Source organism: Zingiber officinale, chromosome 2A (genome assembly GCF_018446385.1).
Source record: "Zingiber officinale cultivar Zhangliang chromosome 2A, Zo_v1.1, whole genome shotgun sequence".
In the NCBI taxonomy this organism is placed as follows: domain Eukaryota; kingdom Viridiplantae; phylum Streptophyta; class Magnoliopsida; order Zingiberales; family Zingiberaceae; genus Zingiber; species Zingiber officinale.
The window spans coordinates 112140185-112160323 of NC_055988.1; the positions used below are offsets into that span (position 1 = coordinate 112140185).

At 36.7% G+C, this 20139-nt stretch overlaps 2 protein-coding genes across 3 annotated transcripts; one reads left to right on the plus strand and one right to left on the minus strand.

Moving 5' to 3' along the window:
- Window positions 1-345: 345 nt before the first annotated feature.
- LOC122041948 lies at window positions 346-16382 on the plus strand. 2 transcript variants are annotated; one of them, XM_042601847.1, is made up of 2 exons: window positions 346-1283; window positions 16118-16382. In XM_042601847.1, exon 1 carries the CDS (start codon window positions 509-511, stop codon window positions 1268-1270), a length of 762 nt encoding a protein of 253 aa, XP_042457781.1. In that variant the 5' UTR covers window positions 346-508; the 3' UTR covers window positions 1271-1283; window positions 16118-16382. The 2 variants fall into 2 exon arrangements, with proteins under 2 accessions (XP_042457781.1, XP_042457782.1); XM_042601848.1 differs by having other exon boundaries at window positions 16121-16382.
- A 1909-nt stretch (window positions 16383-18291) lies between these two features.
- On the minus strand, window positions 18292-20057 carry LOC122041949 (serine/threonine-protein kinase-like protein At3g51990). The gene has a single exon (XM_042601849.1). It carries the CDS (start codon window positions 19989-19991, stop codon window positions 18399-18401), a length of 1593 nt encoding a protein of 530 aa, XP_042457783.1. The 5' UTR covers window positions 19992-20057; the 3' UTR covers window positions 18292-18398.
- Between the last annotated feature and the right edge of the window lie 82 nt (window positions 20058-20139).

Here is a 20139-nt window from a genome sequence, read left to right on the forward strand (position 1 = left end):
GATAACATCTAAATAAATCAAGTAAATTAAATTTAAACAAATTCAAATTTATAAAAAAAATCAAATCAAACTTAAATAATTATTTTAATAACTTGACTTATTTTAGACTCCGACTCAGCTTGATTTTACTGGATTACTTTACTAAATAAATTTGAGTATCTTAAAATTTAACTAGGCTTGGATTATTTACCACCCTATAAACGGGATTAGTAATACTTTAAAAAAAGCGCCTACTATTTTTCGTTTTTTCCGGGAGGGGGTATTTAGAGAATTTCCTATCGGACTCTGAGTTGTACCACGCAATCGACACCCGAAACCATAAAACGGATCAGGGTGCCGTAGCACGGTACCGATTACTACCTAGCTGCTGTTGCCATCCCCTAGATCCGCTTCACAGTCATCGCGAGCCTCCGCTCTACGGTCGAGCAATCAAAATCCCAGCGCCGCCTCTGCCTCTTCACCGGCGATTTAGCTTGAAACTTCGGCGTCCGGAATCAAGCAAGCGAGGATGTTGCCTGTCTCGCGAGTGATCTCTTCCTCCTTCAAATCCCTCATTTCGCCGCAGAACCACCAGTTCCTCCAGCGATTCCCCGTCAGCGGTACCGCCAAGGGCAAGGCTAAGAGCAAGACTGGGCAGCCGCTTAAACGCTCCACCATCCGAATCAAGAAGGCGGGTGCCCCCCCTGGCGATGCCCCCAGCGGCGGTCGCTCTAGCAAAGAAGCTGAGAACCGCGTCAAGCGCATGATGGAGGCCTGCCTCAATGCGCCCACCCCTGTCCGCTATCTCACTGCCAAGGACCGCCTCCGTGAAGCCGAGCGCGAGAAGCTCGGTCTCATTTCCAAGGACCGCCAGCGAGAGATCGATCAGGCGAAGGCCGCTGCCAAGGCCGGCAAGGCTGCCGTCGAAGAGGAGCCGGTCATCATGGGTGCTCCTGGCCTCGATTATATTACTCTTGGCCTTGTCGACAAAGAGGCCATCCCCAAGTACGAGCTTACCGTCGAAGATGGCCGCCGGCTTGCCAAGGAGTACAGTCGGCACTTGATGCGGAAGCACCGAGCTAGGCAAGCGGCAGAGACTGCCTTCTTGAAGCTAAAGAAGGAGGCCATTGCTGCGCTGCCCGACCACCTCCAGAAAGCTGCATTGGTCCCAGATTTGACACCTTTCCCTGCTAATCGCTTCATGGCCACGTTGACGCCGCCTATTGAAGGATACATTGAGAAGGTTAGGGACGCTGCCAAACAATTTTCAGGAAAAGAGAAGATGCGTTGAATGGATCACATGGGTAAAATTTCTTCAAGTTAATTATACTTTCTGCTGCCTCTTTCAATATTCATATGAGAACTAATATTTCCTCTTTCTGAATACTGTTTTAATAAACACAATGGAAAAACTGGGTTTTAGATAGACAGTTACAACCAAACATTAATCAATGTACCAAGGATTGCGCCTCTACTTATCATAAAGCTTCAGGGAAATGATCTCCCATTGAGATAGTTTTCTTGTATGGTCTGAACATGCTTTCATTTGGCTAATCCTTAATTGCAATTGTTTGGGTTTGGATAAGAAACCACTGCAGTTTCAAAGAATGATGTTATTACTTATTAGTTCTAAAATTTGTCAATTAGAATTTTTTTCCAACTAGCTTTCTCACATCCAACCAATCCCAGTAAATCAACCTGCAATGTAGGAGAATATATGGGGTTATGATTATAGATTAGGGAACAAGAGTTGAGAGAAAGTTAGGAGAAGATAAACAGAACAAGAGTATTTGATAAAATTGGCAACTTCATCAGACACATAGAAAGAAATATGCGCCACAAATTCAAACTAGCATCCCCTGTCTGAGCATTAACTATTTAGGCAAGCAACCCTTCTACTTGTTGATTATGATTGGAAAAATAATACATTTAAATCAGTAAGAGATTGAAGGAGAAGAAATGGCTTGTTAATCTAGTAGACAGGAATGTATTATGTATTTACTAGTTAATGGTTCATTTTATAATATATAACTTCATTCACAAAAAATTAATCTGAACCTTGGATATTTATTCTAAGTTCAACCATAAAATCTAAATATTTTAAACTATTAAATTGAGTATGGCTATACTGATATATCCTTGAATGTTACAATGATGAAATTTATTATATGATATATTCAGCATAACTATTTTTATTTTTTAATATTAATGCATTAATATTAAAATAATTAAATAATATTATATTTTTATGATTAATCAATACTACTTTATATATATATATATATATATATTCTCTGTTCTTTTCTTTTATTCTATTTTTAGCATTTATTAATAGTTTAAAACAAGATAGTAATGCAATTAAAAGGGATTTTAACAGATTTGAATGTTATCTGTGAGATAACCTTTCATGAAGTTTTGATAAAGTAACAAAATCCATGAAGTCAACCTTCTGTAATTTACATAAAAACATGGCAAATTCTTAAACATGAGTACATAACTCTATCCTGACTTGATGTTGTGATGTAATTAGAAGTTTTTAATACTACTAGTTTGACATAGTTCCAGCTAGTTGGACTAACAAGACTTGGTAATAATATGGCTGTCAAGATTAGCCAATATTAATAGGGATTGCTTGAGTTGGATCACTATCGACAGAGGCCAATTCAACCACTCTTGACTCTTGAGAAATAGTTTATCTCACAAATATCATCATATAAGTTTGAATTACTTAGAAATGAGGTATCTTCCACTAAAATTTAGATGGAAACAATTGAAATTTGGCCAAATGAACAGTGAAAATTGATGAGATTGGTTGAAATTTGGCTGAATTAACTGATTGGGAAAACTCAAGGATTTATCAATCTTCTTGCCAATTCTAGCTTGAGTTCTATTAGATGCGCATGAGAGTGCAAGAGTTTACTTCACCCTCTTGAATTCCAACTTAAATTTCTCAACCTACTACTTGTAAATAGTCGCTAACTAGACCAAATCAAATCTATTTCTCTTAGATGTCCTTGAGAAAAATTGTTGTTATCGAGAGAAATCCTATAGACTTGAACCAAATGTTATTTTAGTTGCAACTAAGGCCCATAATATAAATTATTAATAATATAGTTTTTTTCAAATAATATTAGTAACATAATGTTATTTGTAAGTTTATATTAAGAAATATGATTTTAAATTTTATTGTAATCAATCTTGATATTTTTATATTTTTTATTATAATACTTTTTTATTTTTAGTGATCCAATACATACACATATCTACTACTACCTAATGGTTGTAAAATGTGATTTTGTAAAATAATATCAATAATATGATATCACTAACTTGGTAGTGATAATAATAAGTTATTATTAATATTGTGATAATATATTATATATTATCAATCTTGTTAGTTCTATTATTTATTATGTATATTGTTAATTGTATGATATTTGATCAAACATAATGTACATCCTACTTATTGAACACAATTTGTCATCTCACTTAAACTTTTTTACTATTCCTGTTTCATTGATCCTATAGGTTCATACGACCAATACTTAGATTTTTTTGACCATGCAATTCCAATACCTATTTTGATAACCATGATTATGTTATTATGGTTTATATTATATATTTTCTTATTAAATAACCTGTTTGGTTATTTGTATCAAATTATCATAATTTTTTATTTATCAATGAATTGTATTATTAAAATAGGTACTCAATCCATGTTCAATTGAGTAAATAATAACATTGTTGTTTGTTATGTTTTTAATGCTTTAAATTATTTGTTATTATGTTTTAGAATTCATTTATTTATATCTATAATCTTCAAAATCATTGATATTTTAAATCATTTAGATTATTAAATTATTGATTATTTTCCTATTTTCATGATATATAACATAATCTTTCTTTACATATAATACTTCATTTCTATAACCCCATGTATTCTTAAAGTTTCTAAATAAAGGATAAAAAAGGCAGTCCGGTGCATGAAGTTCCTGCCAATGTGGGGTCCCGAGGAAGAGTATATTGTATGTAGTCGTATCCTACTTTGCACTAGGTTGTTTTTGAGATTCAAACTTGTGAACTGTCACACGTTAGCAATGGTTGCTCTAAAACTCCACTTATTATGGAAAATAATAGTTAAGCTTTAAAATTTTGAGCTGGAGTTTCGGTTTTTGACTAGACAAATACTGTTTCAATTGCATGTCAATGCTTTAATGCATGCTAGTAGTAATGGATTAAAGGTTGAAGGAAGAAGGAGACAAAGCAGAGGAAGTTTTATTGTTTATGCCAAATGGTATCGAGTTTCGGTAATTTACCAAAGCAATACATTTTGCCAAGCACAATATGAAATTTCAAACCATGGTGGTAGTATCCTTTTGACACTATTTTTAACAAGGTTATGTATTGTAGGAGCAAATATCATATCTTATATATAACCTAAATATGTGGAATGATCGTATATGGGATAAATATATGGTAAAGTGGTCTAATGATCGTATATGGGATAAATATATGGTTAAAGTGGTCTAACTTTGAAAGTGTCTAATACAACCTAGATGACCCATTATGCTAACTTTCTAGGCGTCCATTATGAGTGAAAATCAAATTTATTTAGTTAAATGTGTTCAAATATAACATTGTTTTATTAATCAACTTCGATTGCTAATATAATGAAAGGGTGGAGTTGGGGAGGGGGAGGGGGAGGGGGTGGGTTTGTTGATGATGAGGAACTTATTGTTGAACATACTGATATATTTTGGTTAAATAAATTCTCAAAAAGAGGGAAATAGTTGTGGTGTTTACTTCTATAAATAATTTATGGTTCAATGATTTAAGTGTTAGCCATGTATCGTGGAATTATAACTTATAAGCCTGAAAGGTTCTATTAGCCATATACATTTTGTTATATGTTATATGAAAAATAATATATAGGGATTGTTGGGTTGATCAATTTCATTTCTTCTATAGATATATAATTATCATCTGTATTGATTGATTAAATTGAATAATTTAATAATTACTATGGTGGATGTAAAATTCTGTCCATATGAATTTCATAGTTTAATTGTTTTGATGTTGAATTTTACATGTAAACTTAAACATTTCTCATACATATTTTATGCTTTTCCTATAAAGATAGAATTACATTAAGGATCAGTTCTAATCTAAGTTTCTATCTTTTTACACTAATCATGGATAAACTCACTAGACATGTTATCACGGTGTATGCTATTTGTAAATGATATTGTTTTAGTAGATGAGACATGAGAAAGAGTAAATTCTAAGTTCAAATCTTGATGGGAAATACTAGAAGTGAAAGGTTTTAGACTTATTAGAGTAAAAATAGAACATATGAAATTTAAGTTTAGCGATATTAGACGTAATAAAATAATTGTTAAGATAGAAGATAATGAGTCACATATAATTGAGAGTTTTAAGTATTTAGGATTGTTTTTGCAAAAAGATAGAGGGGTTAATAGAGATGTCTTATATAGAATACAGACAAGATGGTTGAAATGGAAGAGAGCGTCAAGTATTCTTTGTAATCATAAAGTACCTCTAAAACTTAAAGGAAAGTTTTATAAAACAATGGTTAAACCTTCTATATTATATGGAGTTGAATGTTGGGCAATCAACATTGTATTAAAGGCACTCGCCTAACTACGCCTAGGCGCAAGACACAGTCAGGCGAGCCTCTTGCGCTTGGTCGCCTTAAGCACGTGCCTTGTGAGAGGTGACAGGCGCGCTTGAGGTGCTTGCCTCATTGAAGCGAGATGTACAAATGCAAATCAGATCAATTTTTTTTTAAAGCCTAGCCCATACCTTTAATTACCCTTTTAATTAATTACGTCGCATGCATGCGACACTTATTTCTCTGCTTGTCAATGAAACTGGAGTGATTTTGAACATACAAGTATAAATATTTAAGAAAATATTAAATAAATAAAAATAAAAATATTTTTTTATATTGTGTGAAGTTTCATTCCAAAAGAAGAAACATGTTGAAGTAAAAACGTCTAAATGATTTAGTTTTTATTATATACAATAGGTTATAAGGTGTCTATATGATATACGTGACACTGTCGATCATATTTCTTTGGAAAAGATAGATGATAGCAATGAATAGTTGATGGGAGGATTGAATGATAACACTAATGAGGAAAATGATTTAGTATTTGATGATGACAATTTGACTTGAATGAAGTTGCATGAGCTTCTGGGGTTGGTGAAGATGCCTATAATTTTACATCTCAAGTTTTATCTTCTTCAAAAGTCAAAAAAGTAAGGACAACTACATCAAAAGGAACTAGAGAAGATTTTCTATAAGTCAACTTATTGATGAAGAGGAGAAAGAAATAGATCTTGAGGAAACCGATGAAGATTCAATTATATAAATCTAAAATATCTGGTGATGATGATAATAATACGATTGAAGAAGATGATAATGATTTTTATGATTTAAATATTTGAAGTTTTTTTTCTTTAATTCGAATTATACATATAACGTATTTATTTGCTAATGAATTTTATATTTACATTATTGTTTAATATTTTATGGACTATAGTTTTGTTAGTGAAATATTTTGGTAGAAATTCCATATATATCTATTCCAATTGTAAAAATTTATACATAGAGTGCCTTCCTTTGGTGAGGCGTGCGCCTCATGCCCCATAACACTTGTGCGCTTTTGGGCATCTTACGTCTTAAATAACTATGACAGAGATGAAGATGTTAAGATGGATGTGGGGTATATGAAGATCGACAGAATAAGAAATGAGAATATTAGGAAGAAAGTCAAGATTGCATCTATTGAGGAAAAGTTTCAAGAGATACTTTTAAGATATGTGGATATGCACTTTAACGACCAATGAATGCATGTGAAACTATGACAAATACGCATATTAAAAGAGGAAGTGCAAAAAAGGACTGGGTTAATAACGATAAAATAAGATAAAATTTATTTAAATATAGATCATAATATAATAGGAAATAGAATCCAATAATGTAGAAGAATTCATATAGCCGACCTCATCTAGTGGGATACGACTTAGTTGTTGTTGTATTGTTGTGCAAGATTTTCAAATCAAAACCAAATTATTTTGGAATGCTTATTAAGAAGTGTATAAAAATGTTTGTTTTTTCATTTTTCCCTAATTGCATTTTTATCAATTAGAACTTTCATCTTTTATGCATATAACATTAACTAAGTCTCTCCATTTTCTTTTCCTAGCTATCTAAATGTGGTTCTTGCATTCTTAGTTCCTAGATTATTATAGAACTTATTATATTGTTTAAACGTTGTTATGCTTGTAACTCCTCTACCTTAGTTTTTGTCACTTTATGCATATTCATTTTTTTTTTATTTCTACAATTTTGCTATTCTTTAAAATATTTTATTTTTAAACCACTGCCTTTTGTGTGAGAATATCACCACTGATTCTATATGTTTCACCTTTACCTTGGTTTCTCTCTGAATCGATCTATTTAAGTTCTTGATCGTGTTTGTCATCTAAGTCCACGTAGGATCAATATTGTTGTTTTCCTTTCCAAACTAAAACTATAACGTTTAAAATTCCACCATAAAATCTTCTAAAATTTAAAACAAATATTTATTGCATTTTTAAGACTTATTTAATCCTATTAGTAAATGCTCTTAATTAATTAAGCATTTCATAGGTACTATCTTGTAATTTTTACACAATCAAATTTTACCTTTCTAGTGATAGGAAAAAAAATCTATGGGAAATTCAAAATCATTTACTCTTTATTTCTTTTACCAAGTCTAAAAACATCATTATATTCTTGGATACTTTCTACATGTCCATTTAAATTTCAAATGTAAGTTATATAGTCATAGATATGCATAATTTCATTTAGATCTCCTATGATCCTTTTTGATTTAATCATTTAATCCTACTCGAGGAGCATAAATACTTGTACATTTAGCATCTACTTATTCTATTTTTATTTTTAACTTCTTTAGTATTCCATAAGTACTTATACTTAATTTTCTAACCTTTTTCCAAATCTATTTTATTACTTGTGAGACTATTATGCTTGTTTTTCTACCTATCATAGCAACTACTAGTTTTAATCTTTTCCCAAAACCTTTTCTACATTCAAAGTTGCTAATCCAATCCTATAATCTTGGATTAACTCCTTTACTTGCATTGCTCCCAAATAACATGAGAACCCTGCTTATTCTTGCATCACATTTGGGCCCTAATGTGATGTCACTATGGTGACCACCTAGTTCACCCTTTATATATTGAGGTAATTGGGTGGTGAGGACTACATGCGTCACTTACAGACAATGGTAGCCTAACACAAATAAGAGGTAAGATATATGTTTTTAAGTTTTTGACAATTTTACATTGCTGTCTAGACCCAACCCAATCCCTAACCTTTTTGTAAAACCGTAGAATCAATCAGTAGAAGTTTTTCACGCCTTTATTAATACTAATGGTAGGAAATCCAACTAGATACTATAAATAACTTCAATTATTATTTAGTAGAAAATGGTAATTAATTGAGGTGTCACAATCTCTATTACAATTTTATGAATCCACTTTTCGTGTTATCAATTAGTGTTCTTTGGCTCCATAAGTTTTTGCCAAATATCAAGCCCACCAAATTTCAAGCCTATAGAGATTGTTGATCTTCTCTTTAGCCCACCAAATTTCAACCCTACAGAGATTCTTGATCCACTCTTTAGCCCACCATCTTGGCCCATAGTCTTTCTTCTAGACTCTCTCTTGAGATCATTTGTCTTTTTTTTTTAAAATCTTTTCCTTATGAAAATATCTAGATAATTTGTAGGAGTTTTTTAGACACATAATGTACACCGCTGATCCCATTTATCTATTTGGGTGAAGGATTTCTAGAAATCTCTCCGTTTTTGTATCTTGTAATCATTCTAGGAATATTAAGTCCTGTTTACTTACTAATCTTTTAAACTCTCTCAATCTCTCTTAGTTTCTTTTGAGTGGGTCTCTAGCAACCTATGCTTACTTAGTAAGTGTACATGAATAAATTGTCTTCACACAAGTGAGTGGCGCTAAAACTGAGCCCATCATAATTGATATGAAAGCTAGGTTCCCACCGTATGATATCTAAATATTGTGCTTAGAGCAAGTGTTAGACATTGAGGCATTGAGAAATCAATCTCATCTTATGTACTAGAGGAGCAATGCACATAAGGCAGACGTGACATGGCTAGGACAACGAAGGTGGATGCTATTAAAGCATGGGTTGCTATCCTAGAGCAAGTTATCTCCAAGGTGCAATCCACCATAGAGGAGATTAGTGTTAAAAGCTCAGAGGAAGATTTTTCCAGTCTATTATAGGGATCTCACTAACCGTCTAGATGGTGCTGAAACGGAGTGTAGTGATTTAGGTGTTGCCATCAAAAAGGTCATCCTTGATTACAAGAATGCTTACCATGTGGATCTGAAAGCCGTCACTCGGGAGCTCATCGAATTTTGGTCGTTCGTGAAGCGAGAGTTGTGGGATTTACAAGTAGAAATGGAAGCACGCACACATGAGGAGGGTCACAACCAAACATATGAGAGTAGCTCAAGTTGTTCAAGTGCCAACAACATGAAGGCTATCCTAATGCTAACAATAACTTTCTACAAGGGCGCCTGCAATGCCAAGGAGGCTGATAGTTTCTTACAATTTTGATAGCTTTTCTATTTCAAGGGCATACAGATGATGTGTCGAGGGTCAATGGTGCATCCATCTACTTATAAGATGTTGTGCAACTGTGGTGGTGTCATAAGTTTGGCGACAAGAGTCAAAGTCTTCACTCAATAGTCACTTGGAAGGCTTTCAAGTGGGAACTAAAGAAGCAATTCAATCCAATTGACACCAAGAAGGAGACATATGGTTTATGATAACTAAAGCAAATGGGCAATGTTACAGATTGTCCTGAGGAGTTTTTTTTTTGTTGCTATTAGAGATTAATGACATGTCCAAAAATTCCCTTTTCTACTTCATGGACTCATTAAAGGATTGGGCACATGTAGAGTTGGAGAGACGAGGTGTAAAGGATCTCGAAGCTTCTATCACTGATCTATTACTTTTCCTGATCAAGCAAAAAAAAGGCAACTAGGCAAAGGTGGGAGAGAGAAGAGCAAGCATAAGGATTGTAAGTCTAGCAATGGTAACAAGATGGACATATCAAAGACAAGTCTCCTAAAAGACCTTGCCTTATTTATGACGGTTCACATTGGATGGGGGATCACACTAAGTGCTAGACCCTCAATACCATAATGAGCCAACATGAAAATCCAATCCCATGACGAAGGGTCCCAAGTCGACATAAGATCGCTTAAATACTTAATGCTTTCAAGTCTAAAGCCATAACTCCTTTCCCTAACCAAGAAGGGCCTTATGTTCATATACGCAACCATTAATAACAAAAAGGTTCAAGCCATATTGGGCAACGGAGCGACTTAAAATTTGATTTCCAAAGGCGAGGATAAGATGTTGAGTTTTGAGATTACTAATGGTGTGGTTTCGATGGAGTATGCCGCCAAGGTAGAGTCTAAAGCGTTATCAGCTCTATAATTTAAGCAGGGTTAAAGTCATATCCAAGCTACCTTGCCACTATTCATTCAAGGAATCTGTATTAGAGGTCATATAAGCAGTGCTTGAAGCATCTAAGGATGTAATGCCATAAGCGCTTTTAAAGAGGTTTCTACCAAAGCATGAGTTAGATCACCAAATTGACTTGGAGCCAAGAACTAAGCCACTAACCATGACTCATTGTTGCATGACACATCCTAAGTTATCTGAGTTGTAGAACCAACTTTTTAGGACTTGCTAGATACAGACTATATTTGTCCTTATAAAACTCCATTTAGTGCCTCAACATTGTTTCAAAAGAGGATGAGACTCTGCATATGCATGGACTATCGAACACTCAAATAGATTAGCGTTAAGAACAAGTACTCATTCTCATTCCCTTTGATAATTCAACCTTTTAATCAGTTGGGGAAAGCTTGATACTTCTCTAACTACTTGCGGTCAGGATACTATCAAGTGCTACTTGCAGTGAGGCATGTGCCTAAGACAGCATGTATAACAAGATATACTCTTGAATTCTTAGTTATGTCCTTTAGTCTTATAAATGCACTAGCTTCCTCCCTTATGAATAAACTCTTCCTTTCCTGTCTCGACTCCTTTGTTGTAATATATTTGGATGACATGTCTTGACTCCTTTGCGGTAGTATATTTGCATGACATTATAGTGTCAATCTTCTAAGCGCTACATGAGAATGAGTTGCATGTCCAGTGGGAGAAACAACAAGAGTTGGAGTTCTTTGGCCATATCTGCAATGGGAAGTTCATGATGAATCGAGGTAAAAGTCACTCAACATTGAGAGTTACCTTTGATCATTCCTTGAATTGATAAACTACTATAAGGGCTTTTCTATCAAAGTTGTGCCCTTAATCGATCTTTTCACCGGGCATTTAAGGAGTTGAAGAAGGTTATCATGGAGGAATTAATGTTGGTATTGCCCAACCACACCAAGTCATTTGAGGTACACACTATCGTTTTAGAATTTGCTATTGGTGGAGTGCTTATGCAGGAGGGACACCCCATTACCTTCGATAACAAAAACAACATTGAGAAGCGCTATAGATGATGCAAAAGGAAATGACTTGTCATAGACATAATTCCAATACTTGTTTGGTTTACACTTCCTTGTCCTAATAGACAACATCGTCACATGTTATTTTCAAATTTGAAAGAAGCTCAACTCTAAGCAAGAACTAATGTGGTAATCGATGTACTAAGTAGGAAAATGGAACTTGTTACATTAAGCATGTGTCAACCATAGTTTAATAAAGAAGGATTATACTATGATTTCCTTGGCTAGAGTTTATGAAAGTTGACTAGTGAGAGGAAGACGTGACATTTTTTGGTAAACTATAGCCTACTCTTTACCATTGGAATAGAATTTTTATGCCCAAGCATGACAACTTGTGTAAAGAAATTATTAGGAGCATCATAATTCCAAGTGGGTTGGTCATGACTCATATGGGGAGGTGAAACATACTTTTAACAACGAATGTGGGATAACATCAAGATTTCTGTGCAGACTTGTTCGTTATAGCCTTATCTAAGTTCGAAGGGTAGTGAAGCATTATGGTGTCAATTGATTTCATACTTGTCAGACTGGATTGTACCATGGATGAGGCAACAGGCTTATTCGTTCAACACATGTTGAAACTTTGGGAACTTCCATAAAACATATAAGTGATCGTGATCCTTGTTTCATTGGACGATTTTGGATTGAACTTTTAAGATGTTGGGGTTTCTCTACAAGCTTCCATCTCCAAGTGATGGACATACTAAGCGCATCAATGGCCTACTTAGCTTTACATAATGTGAGTGCTTACCCACGAGATTGGGTGAAGTTGCTTAATGTAGTCCAATTCTCCCATTACTTACAACAAAGTAAGGAAGCATGTAAAAATCCATTTGAGACAACTGTAACCAAGCAACAACCCATGACACGCAACGCTTTTGCCTTGACTTTGGAGGAAGAGTTGAACAACTCATATGCTAGCAAAGGAGTGACGTGCAATTTCAAGGGCTTATTTAGACAAAGTCACCAAGAAGATGAAGAAATTGACAGGTACAAAGAGTGACATGTAGAGTTTGAGGAAGGCGGCATGATACTTATGAAGCTGCTCCAACAATTCAAGTACTTATGGCAAGTGCACAAGGGGCTAGTAAGAAAACACGAAGTTTCCTTTTTAGTCATCAAATATGTGGCTAGGGTATCTTCTGTTGAAGCTTAAGATTCATCGTATCTTCCATATAAGCATTTTTAATTCTTATCAGGAAGACCAGGATGGTCCAAGCAGGAACAAGTCCAATCGTGCACCAATAGTTGTTGTCACCTCTCCTGATAAAGATGTGGACTATCATTACAGATAGGGCCATGCGAAGGAAATTCAAAGGAAAGGTTCCAAACTATACAACACATTTGGTGAATTGGAAGAATCTACCAAACACTAAGGCTAATTGGAACGAGAGGATGCTTGAGTAAATTCGTCAAGTATATCAAGTGCTACAAGGAAAACAAGTGCTACAAGGAAAAAGAACTCGCCAAGGACGTCGCAAGCTTAGGTGGGGAGAATATGTAGAAGCAAAGACCAGACTGCAGCACTCCTTTCTCCCTTACGTCACAAAGAAAGATCTGATTTCGTTTCGTCCGCAAACAAAGATTATAAAGATGTTTTGGGTTGGGACAGATGGTTTGCAAGGACAGAGGGGGATTGATAGTGGCGGGCTGCCAGAAAGGCGCGTAGAGGCAGTAGAGAGTCCACGCGCCCAACCGAGACGGATAATCGTGGATTTGAGCGCGAGGAAGGGACTTGTTCGAATAGAGGGACTCAAAGATTAATGACCTCAATCCCCTCTGACCTGACTTAATCTCACTTTCTCACTATACTTGATCGTGCGTCTCTCTCTCCTGATTCATTCTTTAGCCCACCTTCTTGGCCTACTGTCTTTCTTTAGACATTTCTCTAAAATATTCTCATCATGAATATAAAAAATCTAGATATTTTGTAGGAACTTTTTAGACATGTAATATATATTGTTAGATCAAATTGATTCTAACGGTCTATTGGGGAAGAAAATGCCTATAAATAGCTCACTTTTCTTCATTTGTAATCATTCTCAATAATAGTAAGCTCTCTTTACTTACTAAGCTCTCAAGCCCTCTCAATTGCCTTGAACTTTTTTTCCCTGGCAACTTAGGCTTACTTGGCATAAGTTGTCTAAGTGTCACATTGGTGAGTGGTGCTAAAAATAAACGTGTTCCACAAAGGAAAGAGATTACTAAGAAAAGGCAGGACTCCAAGACATAGACAATGAGAAGTTTTTTCTGGTGTTTCGTGCAACAGATAATTCATTTCATCTCATCAACACCTATTTATATATTCATCACATCGCTACTCCTATTTATATACACAACACCTATTCATATACTCATCCTTTCTTTCCCATCATCTTCCACAACCACTAACCAATTCCACCTAAAATTCTAGATCCAGTACTTGACCAATTCATGATGAAACAAATCTGCTATTAGCAGCTACATTGCATTCCTGCAACACAGCACCAACTGCACAACGGGTCTCTCCAGTCATTATATTTTGTGACCGTCTGCATGGCATTGGATTTAAATGGAATATTGTTGATGCTGTGCAGTGTTGAATCAACAACCCATGACATTGTCAAATGCATTTTTTATACTTATTTTGAGGCAGCTCTTTAAATTGAGCATGCCCAGCATGGGGATTTAGTTGTGTTGCATATGGTATATTTTAATAAATGCACTTGACCAGCTCAAACTGAAACGTAAGCAACTACATAACATCTCTATCACAGCTCCAACTGCACAACAGCAAGTCTCTCCAATCATTAAATCCTGTAGCAACCTGCATGTATTGGATGGAAGTGGTAGTTGTTAACTCTATGCAGCATTGTATTTGCCAAGTCATTGTCTGATCCATGATTCGACAAGCAATCAATAATCTCATGTATGGTTCTCTAGAGACAGTAAGGGTAACTTGTTTAGCAACTTCTCCAGTCACTTGATATTGATACATCTCACATTAACAAATGGTCAGGAGTTCGTTCACTTCTCACTGGATATCTCATTCTTATACTCTTTTGTTTTATATGTAACATAGTTTATATCAAGGAACTTTTGGTACGTCAATAAGATGATTAGCTGATCCATCATAACCATTTCAAACATAGCTTTATATCACTGCAGTTGAAAACTTGCTGAAATTGTTATATTGACCTTAAGACTCAGATTGGATCGAAGATATTGTTGGGACCAGTGATGTCATTAGAGGAGGGATGAATACTGATTCGTCACTTATTGATTGTGTGCTTATCCACAATAGATCAATATGCAGTGGAAAATAGCATAAGCAAACACAAAACAGAAACAAGCACAATAACAAATCGTTTTTACGTGGTTCAGAACCCCCAATTCCTACTCCATGACCTAATCCTAGCGATACTCCACTATCCTTTCTCTTTGCCGGATACCTTTCGGAGGTGAAGAAATCTCTTACAACATATGTTCTTTACAAAGCAAAAACAAGTCTACAAATGATATCAAAAGATCAAAATGAACAATTTACACTAAGAAGTCGGGCCTTGATAGCTCTTTGTAGCTTTTGGATTGCCTTCTTTGGAAATAAACACTCTCCTCAAAAAGTTCAAGAACTGGCGTACAAAATCTTTCACAAAGCCCTTTCTTATAGGCTTCAATTCGTAGCTGCTTTTCATCTATCAGTTGACTGCATGCATCCATTTGTCGATTGCTCCCTCTGAATTTGACTGTTTCACCTGCAGCACGGCTCTTTCCAGCTCAACTTTGCATCAGTCAAGTGCCATAACTGAGTTCAAAACATCCCGTTCATTGTAATAGTGTCATCAATCGATTGCTCTTACCCATCAATCGAATGATGATCAATCGAGTTGATTAGTCGAATTCCAGATATTATGTTCTCTGCAACAATGTCATCATCCCCTCAAACCCTTAACTTGGGGTTTCAAGGTTCATTAGTTGATTGCTATGACTGATACCTCTGTTTCAACTTTACAAAGGCTCAATTCTCACATTGCCTTGTATCCAATTGATGTCAACCATCTTCTCCTTTTTTATATTTAACAATATGTTTAGTTAGGCGAGCTCATTATCCCAACATCCTACTCTTAAGCCAAAAGGAAAGTCTCAAAATTATATAGGGAGCTTCATCGTATATAATCGGATCCTAATGTGTGGCTCAGACAACTCATTCACATCCTCAAGAATCTACATCTTCCTATATTTCTGTCACATTAGCCTGTTGCATATAATTATTTTTCCTACATTACTAGCGTCGTCTTTGCACATACTCATAAACAGTTTGTCAGTCAACGCATGGACTGCAGTCATTAACTGCACCAAGCTTCGTAGTGTTTATGCTTTTAATTTTGGTACTTCTATTAATACATACGTGATGCTGGAACATCAAGTTGATGTAAGTTGCACACTTTATATTCATGTTCTTAATACTGAGATAAATCAAAATTGGTTATATTTGCAGCAGTTATAAGCAGAATAATATATGTGGAAATCGGCGATGGTGGAAGCTGGAGCTTCACAAGCAATTGGTTTCCGTTGGCAAATTTCCTAGCTTCAGTATTTTCTCATCTTAGCTTTAGTATTGAACTTTGTTTTGAGGGAGGAACATAACATGACAGTACAATTATCTTTAACCCACTTTTGAACACATTTTCAATCTTGTATGTGTTGTATTCGGTCAGGTTAAAGTTATAGAGGATGGCCTTATCTTGCATCCGCAAGGAAGACGAGACACTGCTTTTCTTCACAATGATTCTTATTGAGCTTCTATACTACGCCTGTATGATTGAGTCGGCGTAGGTTCAAATGCTATTGATTAGTGACGGCATGAACAAAGTAGCCATTTGAATAGGAAGAAGGCATGAGAGGATTGGTACATGCCAGGGTGGTGGACCATGGTTAACCAAAACAATCTTTGGATTTCGAAGTCATGGTCAAGGGATATCACTTTCGAGAAGGTCTTACTTTCTTTTGTTCTTATGTTGGTGAAGATAGATATTCAGATCTCCCTTTGCTCTCGGCCTTCAACAAGTTGGATGGATGGCTCTAGTCGGAAAGAAGAGAACGAAAAACAGGTCAGCAAACGTGGATGCTGACTGAAGACTATAGGAAGTGGTTTTGGTGACCTTGGAAAATTTAGTCCCTTGGTACATAATTTCCATTGGACTATCCTGGAGGAACTTTAATATTATTAATTACAATGAAAGTTATAATCATGTGGAAGCTGGATGGGGTGCTTGTTTAACTCAGGAGGATAGATAGATTACTTCGAAATTTCTGAAATACTTTTCCCTCAGTGTTAGAGATTTCTTACCATTCTTCCACTATTTCTAAGGTTTATAAGGATTGAATTCGATCGATTAGATGTGTGCATTAGTTGATTGGAGCAAGTCAGCTGATTATATAGCCAAGTCAAACATGATGGTTCGATGAATAGAATAATTTGGTTCAAGTAACCTAGCTTTCATACCAATTATAATTGGCTGATTCCATGTTAGCACCGCTAGCAGACTAGGTAAAAGAATGGAAGATGCACAGGGAAGACAATAAACTCACCTGAAGGATTAACGTACCCCATCCGAGAACTAGGAATTCATGTTAGGATTCAAACGATGCACCTCAAGAACTCAAGCTTAGATCCCACAACTAGATTACAAGGGTAAATAGCAGTCATGAGTCATTTGACTTACTAATCATGGCAGCAAGTTATACTTCCAGTGGAACTAGCAAACTAAAAATGAAGATTATTGTAGAAAACAGATTGAAGTTGTGTCCAAAAGTAGGATTGATGAAGTTATCACGACGAATTAAAACAAATTAAAAAAACCTTCGACCAACCAATTCATCTTAGGTCTTCGATTCTTGAAGCCACCCGATGACCAGGAGAAGCTTGAGTAGGTGATTTAGGGAGCAAACTCTCAGGCTGGGGATTTCTATCCTCACACTCATTAAAGATCAATTGAAAAGATTTCTGGTGATTGAACATCAAGTCATAGAAAATTAGAAGTTCAACAAACCTAGCTTGGGGCAGGTACACAATGGATTAGAAAACTTTTCAGATTTATAAAAACATGCAAGTAGGTCATAAATCATGCCTACTTGCACCAATTAGTACTCTATCATACTCGGAAGGTGCTCTAAACTAGAAGACATGAGTTTAAGATTAAAAAAACAAATAGTAATTGGCACTTCAGTTATAACTTATAAACACAATGTAGACTATAAATGCATGTTTGAACAGGGGCAGTTCAATGAAGCAGAAAAAATATTGATTTCAGTTATTAACAGTAATCAGTTCAGTTGGAAGCCATACTTTGACAAATTACAACTTCTGAATTGACAACAATAATTTAAAGCCATACTACACATGGAATGAGAATTGCCAATCAAGTAACTAGGCACAACTAAAGCATATTTTTAGACCATAAATCAGCAAAAACTAGTTACAGAAAATCTAGAGGAAGTTCACAAGAATGATGGTGATTGAATCAAATAAGAGTATCGAATGTGAGTTTATCAAAAAATTGTGGAACAGATAATAGATTAGAAACAGGTGTAAAATTCAAATTTTCGCAACCAGAATGCACATACAGAAAAACAATCCCTAAACCTGTGCAGTTGTAATTGCAAACAACATAAGAAAAGAAGAATATGTTTTCTCCCTAGTGAAAAAAATGATAATCCAACAATAGTACATATTGAATACAACAAACATGGTCTGTGACAAACCAATTGAGGTTAAATCAACCTTTAGTTTGACCATGAGCCTTCTCATCCAATCTATTCTTTGGATTGATAGATAGATTGGATGAGAAGAACGGTCTTAATTGGTTCGTTGTCATACTTCGGTTCCTCAACTGAAAAATTGCATCAGTCTCATGGAAATCATGAACAACTCGCAAGGTCCTAGCCCTGCTGATAGTTGAACTATTGTTACCACTAACAGATGGTGTCAATTCCTTAACTAGTGGTGCATTAGGTTGAGCCATGAGATCCAGCAGATTTATTCTTCCTTTTGTCTTCTCAGAGAGAGCATCCCTTGCTCTTAAAGAACGAGATTGTTTCAGAAACACTGCAGGTTTCTTTACAACAACAGGTAGATCTTTATCCTTGGAAATTGGCTCCTGGTCTGCAAGGATACTAGAACACGAACCCAAAATTTCATCTTTATTCATGCTACTAGCATTCAGTTTGGTAAGGGTCCTCTCCACATCAACCACCGAGCATGGGTTGCCAACCGAGAGAGCATTCCATGCTCTAGAAGGGACTGTCTTGCTCAACACCTTGAGCTGCTCCACCACTTCCTGCATGGAAGGCCGCATCTCCTTGTAGGACCTTACGCAACTCGCAGCCAGGGAAGCCAGCTGCTTCCTCGCCACCGGGTCTTTGGGCGGTGCAATCCTAGGATCAAAAAGCGTGGCGACCTTCCCTTTTCTCAACAAGGGGACGGCCCACTCCACAACCGAAGGCGGAGAGTAGGCGACATCGATTGCCTTCCGGCCGCTCATTATCTCAAGAAGTAAGATCCCAAAGCTAAATACGTCTGTTTTGGTGCTCAAGTTTTCGGGAGTGACGTACGAAGGGTCGAGGTAGCCAAGCGTGCCAGCGGGTGGAGTCGAGCGAGACGAGGGGAATTTAGCATTATCTTCGTCGCGGAGGGCGAGACCGAAATCCCCGAGCCGAGCATTGAAGTTCTGATCGATCAATACATTTGCCGACTTGACGTCGCGGTGGATGACAGGCGGCTGCACGGAGTGGAGAGTGTTGAGGGCTTTGGCCGTCTGAAGCGCGAGTCGGAGGCGACGAGTCCAGCCAGGTGGATGAGGATTCGAGTGAAGAAGGTCGTAGAGCGTACCATTGGGCATGAATTCCACCACCAGGAGCCGCTCCTTGCAGTCTGGGGTGGAAGGGGTGAAGCCGATTAGGTTGACAAGCCTTGAGCTGCGGATGCCGCACAGGATCTCGATCTCGTTCTCAACTTCGTTGCGTGTGGGGGCGGCGGCTCCTGCCGGAGGGGGCGAGGGAGAGGAAAGGTGGAAATGGCGGCGGGAGGGGCGCTTGACCGCGACGGGACGACCGCATCGGAGAACCGCCTTATAGACAGTGCCGTGGCTTCCACGTCCGAGGAGGGCTTCGTCGGAGAAGTTTCCGGTGGCAGATTCAAGCTCTTGGTAGTCGAATTGGCGGATGTGGGTTAAGTTGCCGCTGGGATCGAGATCGGAGATCTGCCGGGCCTTCAGGCCTTTCTTTATTTGGGGCTTCTGACAGGTAGTGACGGCGGAGGCGGAGCGGCAGGTGGCGATGGAGGAATCGGCGCGGCAGGAAAGATACCCCATTGAGAGAGAGAGAGAGAGAGGGAGAGAGTTGGGAGAGAGCCGATCGAAGCAAAGCAGCTACCACCCGGGTTGTTAAATTAGACTCCGGCCGGGTCGGTCACCGTCAAGTCGGCGTAAACGGAATAGGGATGCCAATTAAAAATAATAA

Excerpts from the sequence above, each read along its gene's own strand:
- LOC122041948 (XM_042601847.1), top strand. The coding sequence starts at position 509 with ATGTTGCCTGTCTCGCGAGTGATCTCTTCCTCCTTCAAATCCCTCATT.
- LOC122041949 (XM_042601849.1), bottom strand. The coding sequence starts at position 19,991 with ATGGGGTATCTTTCCTGCCGCGCCGATTCCTCCATCGCCACCTGCCGC.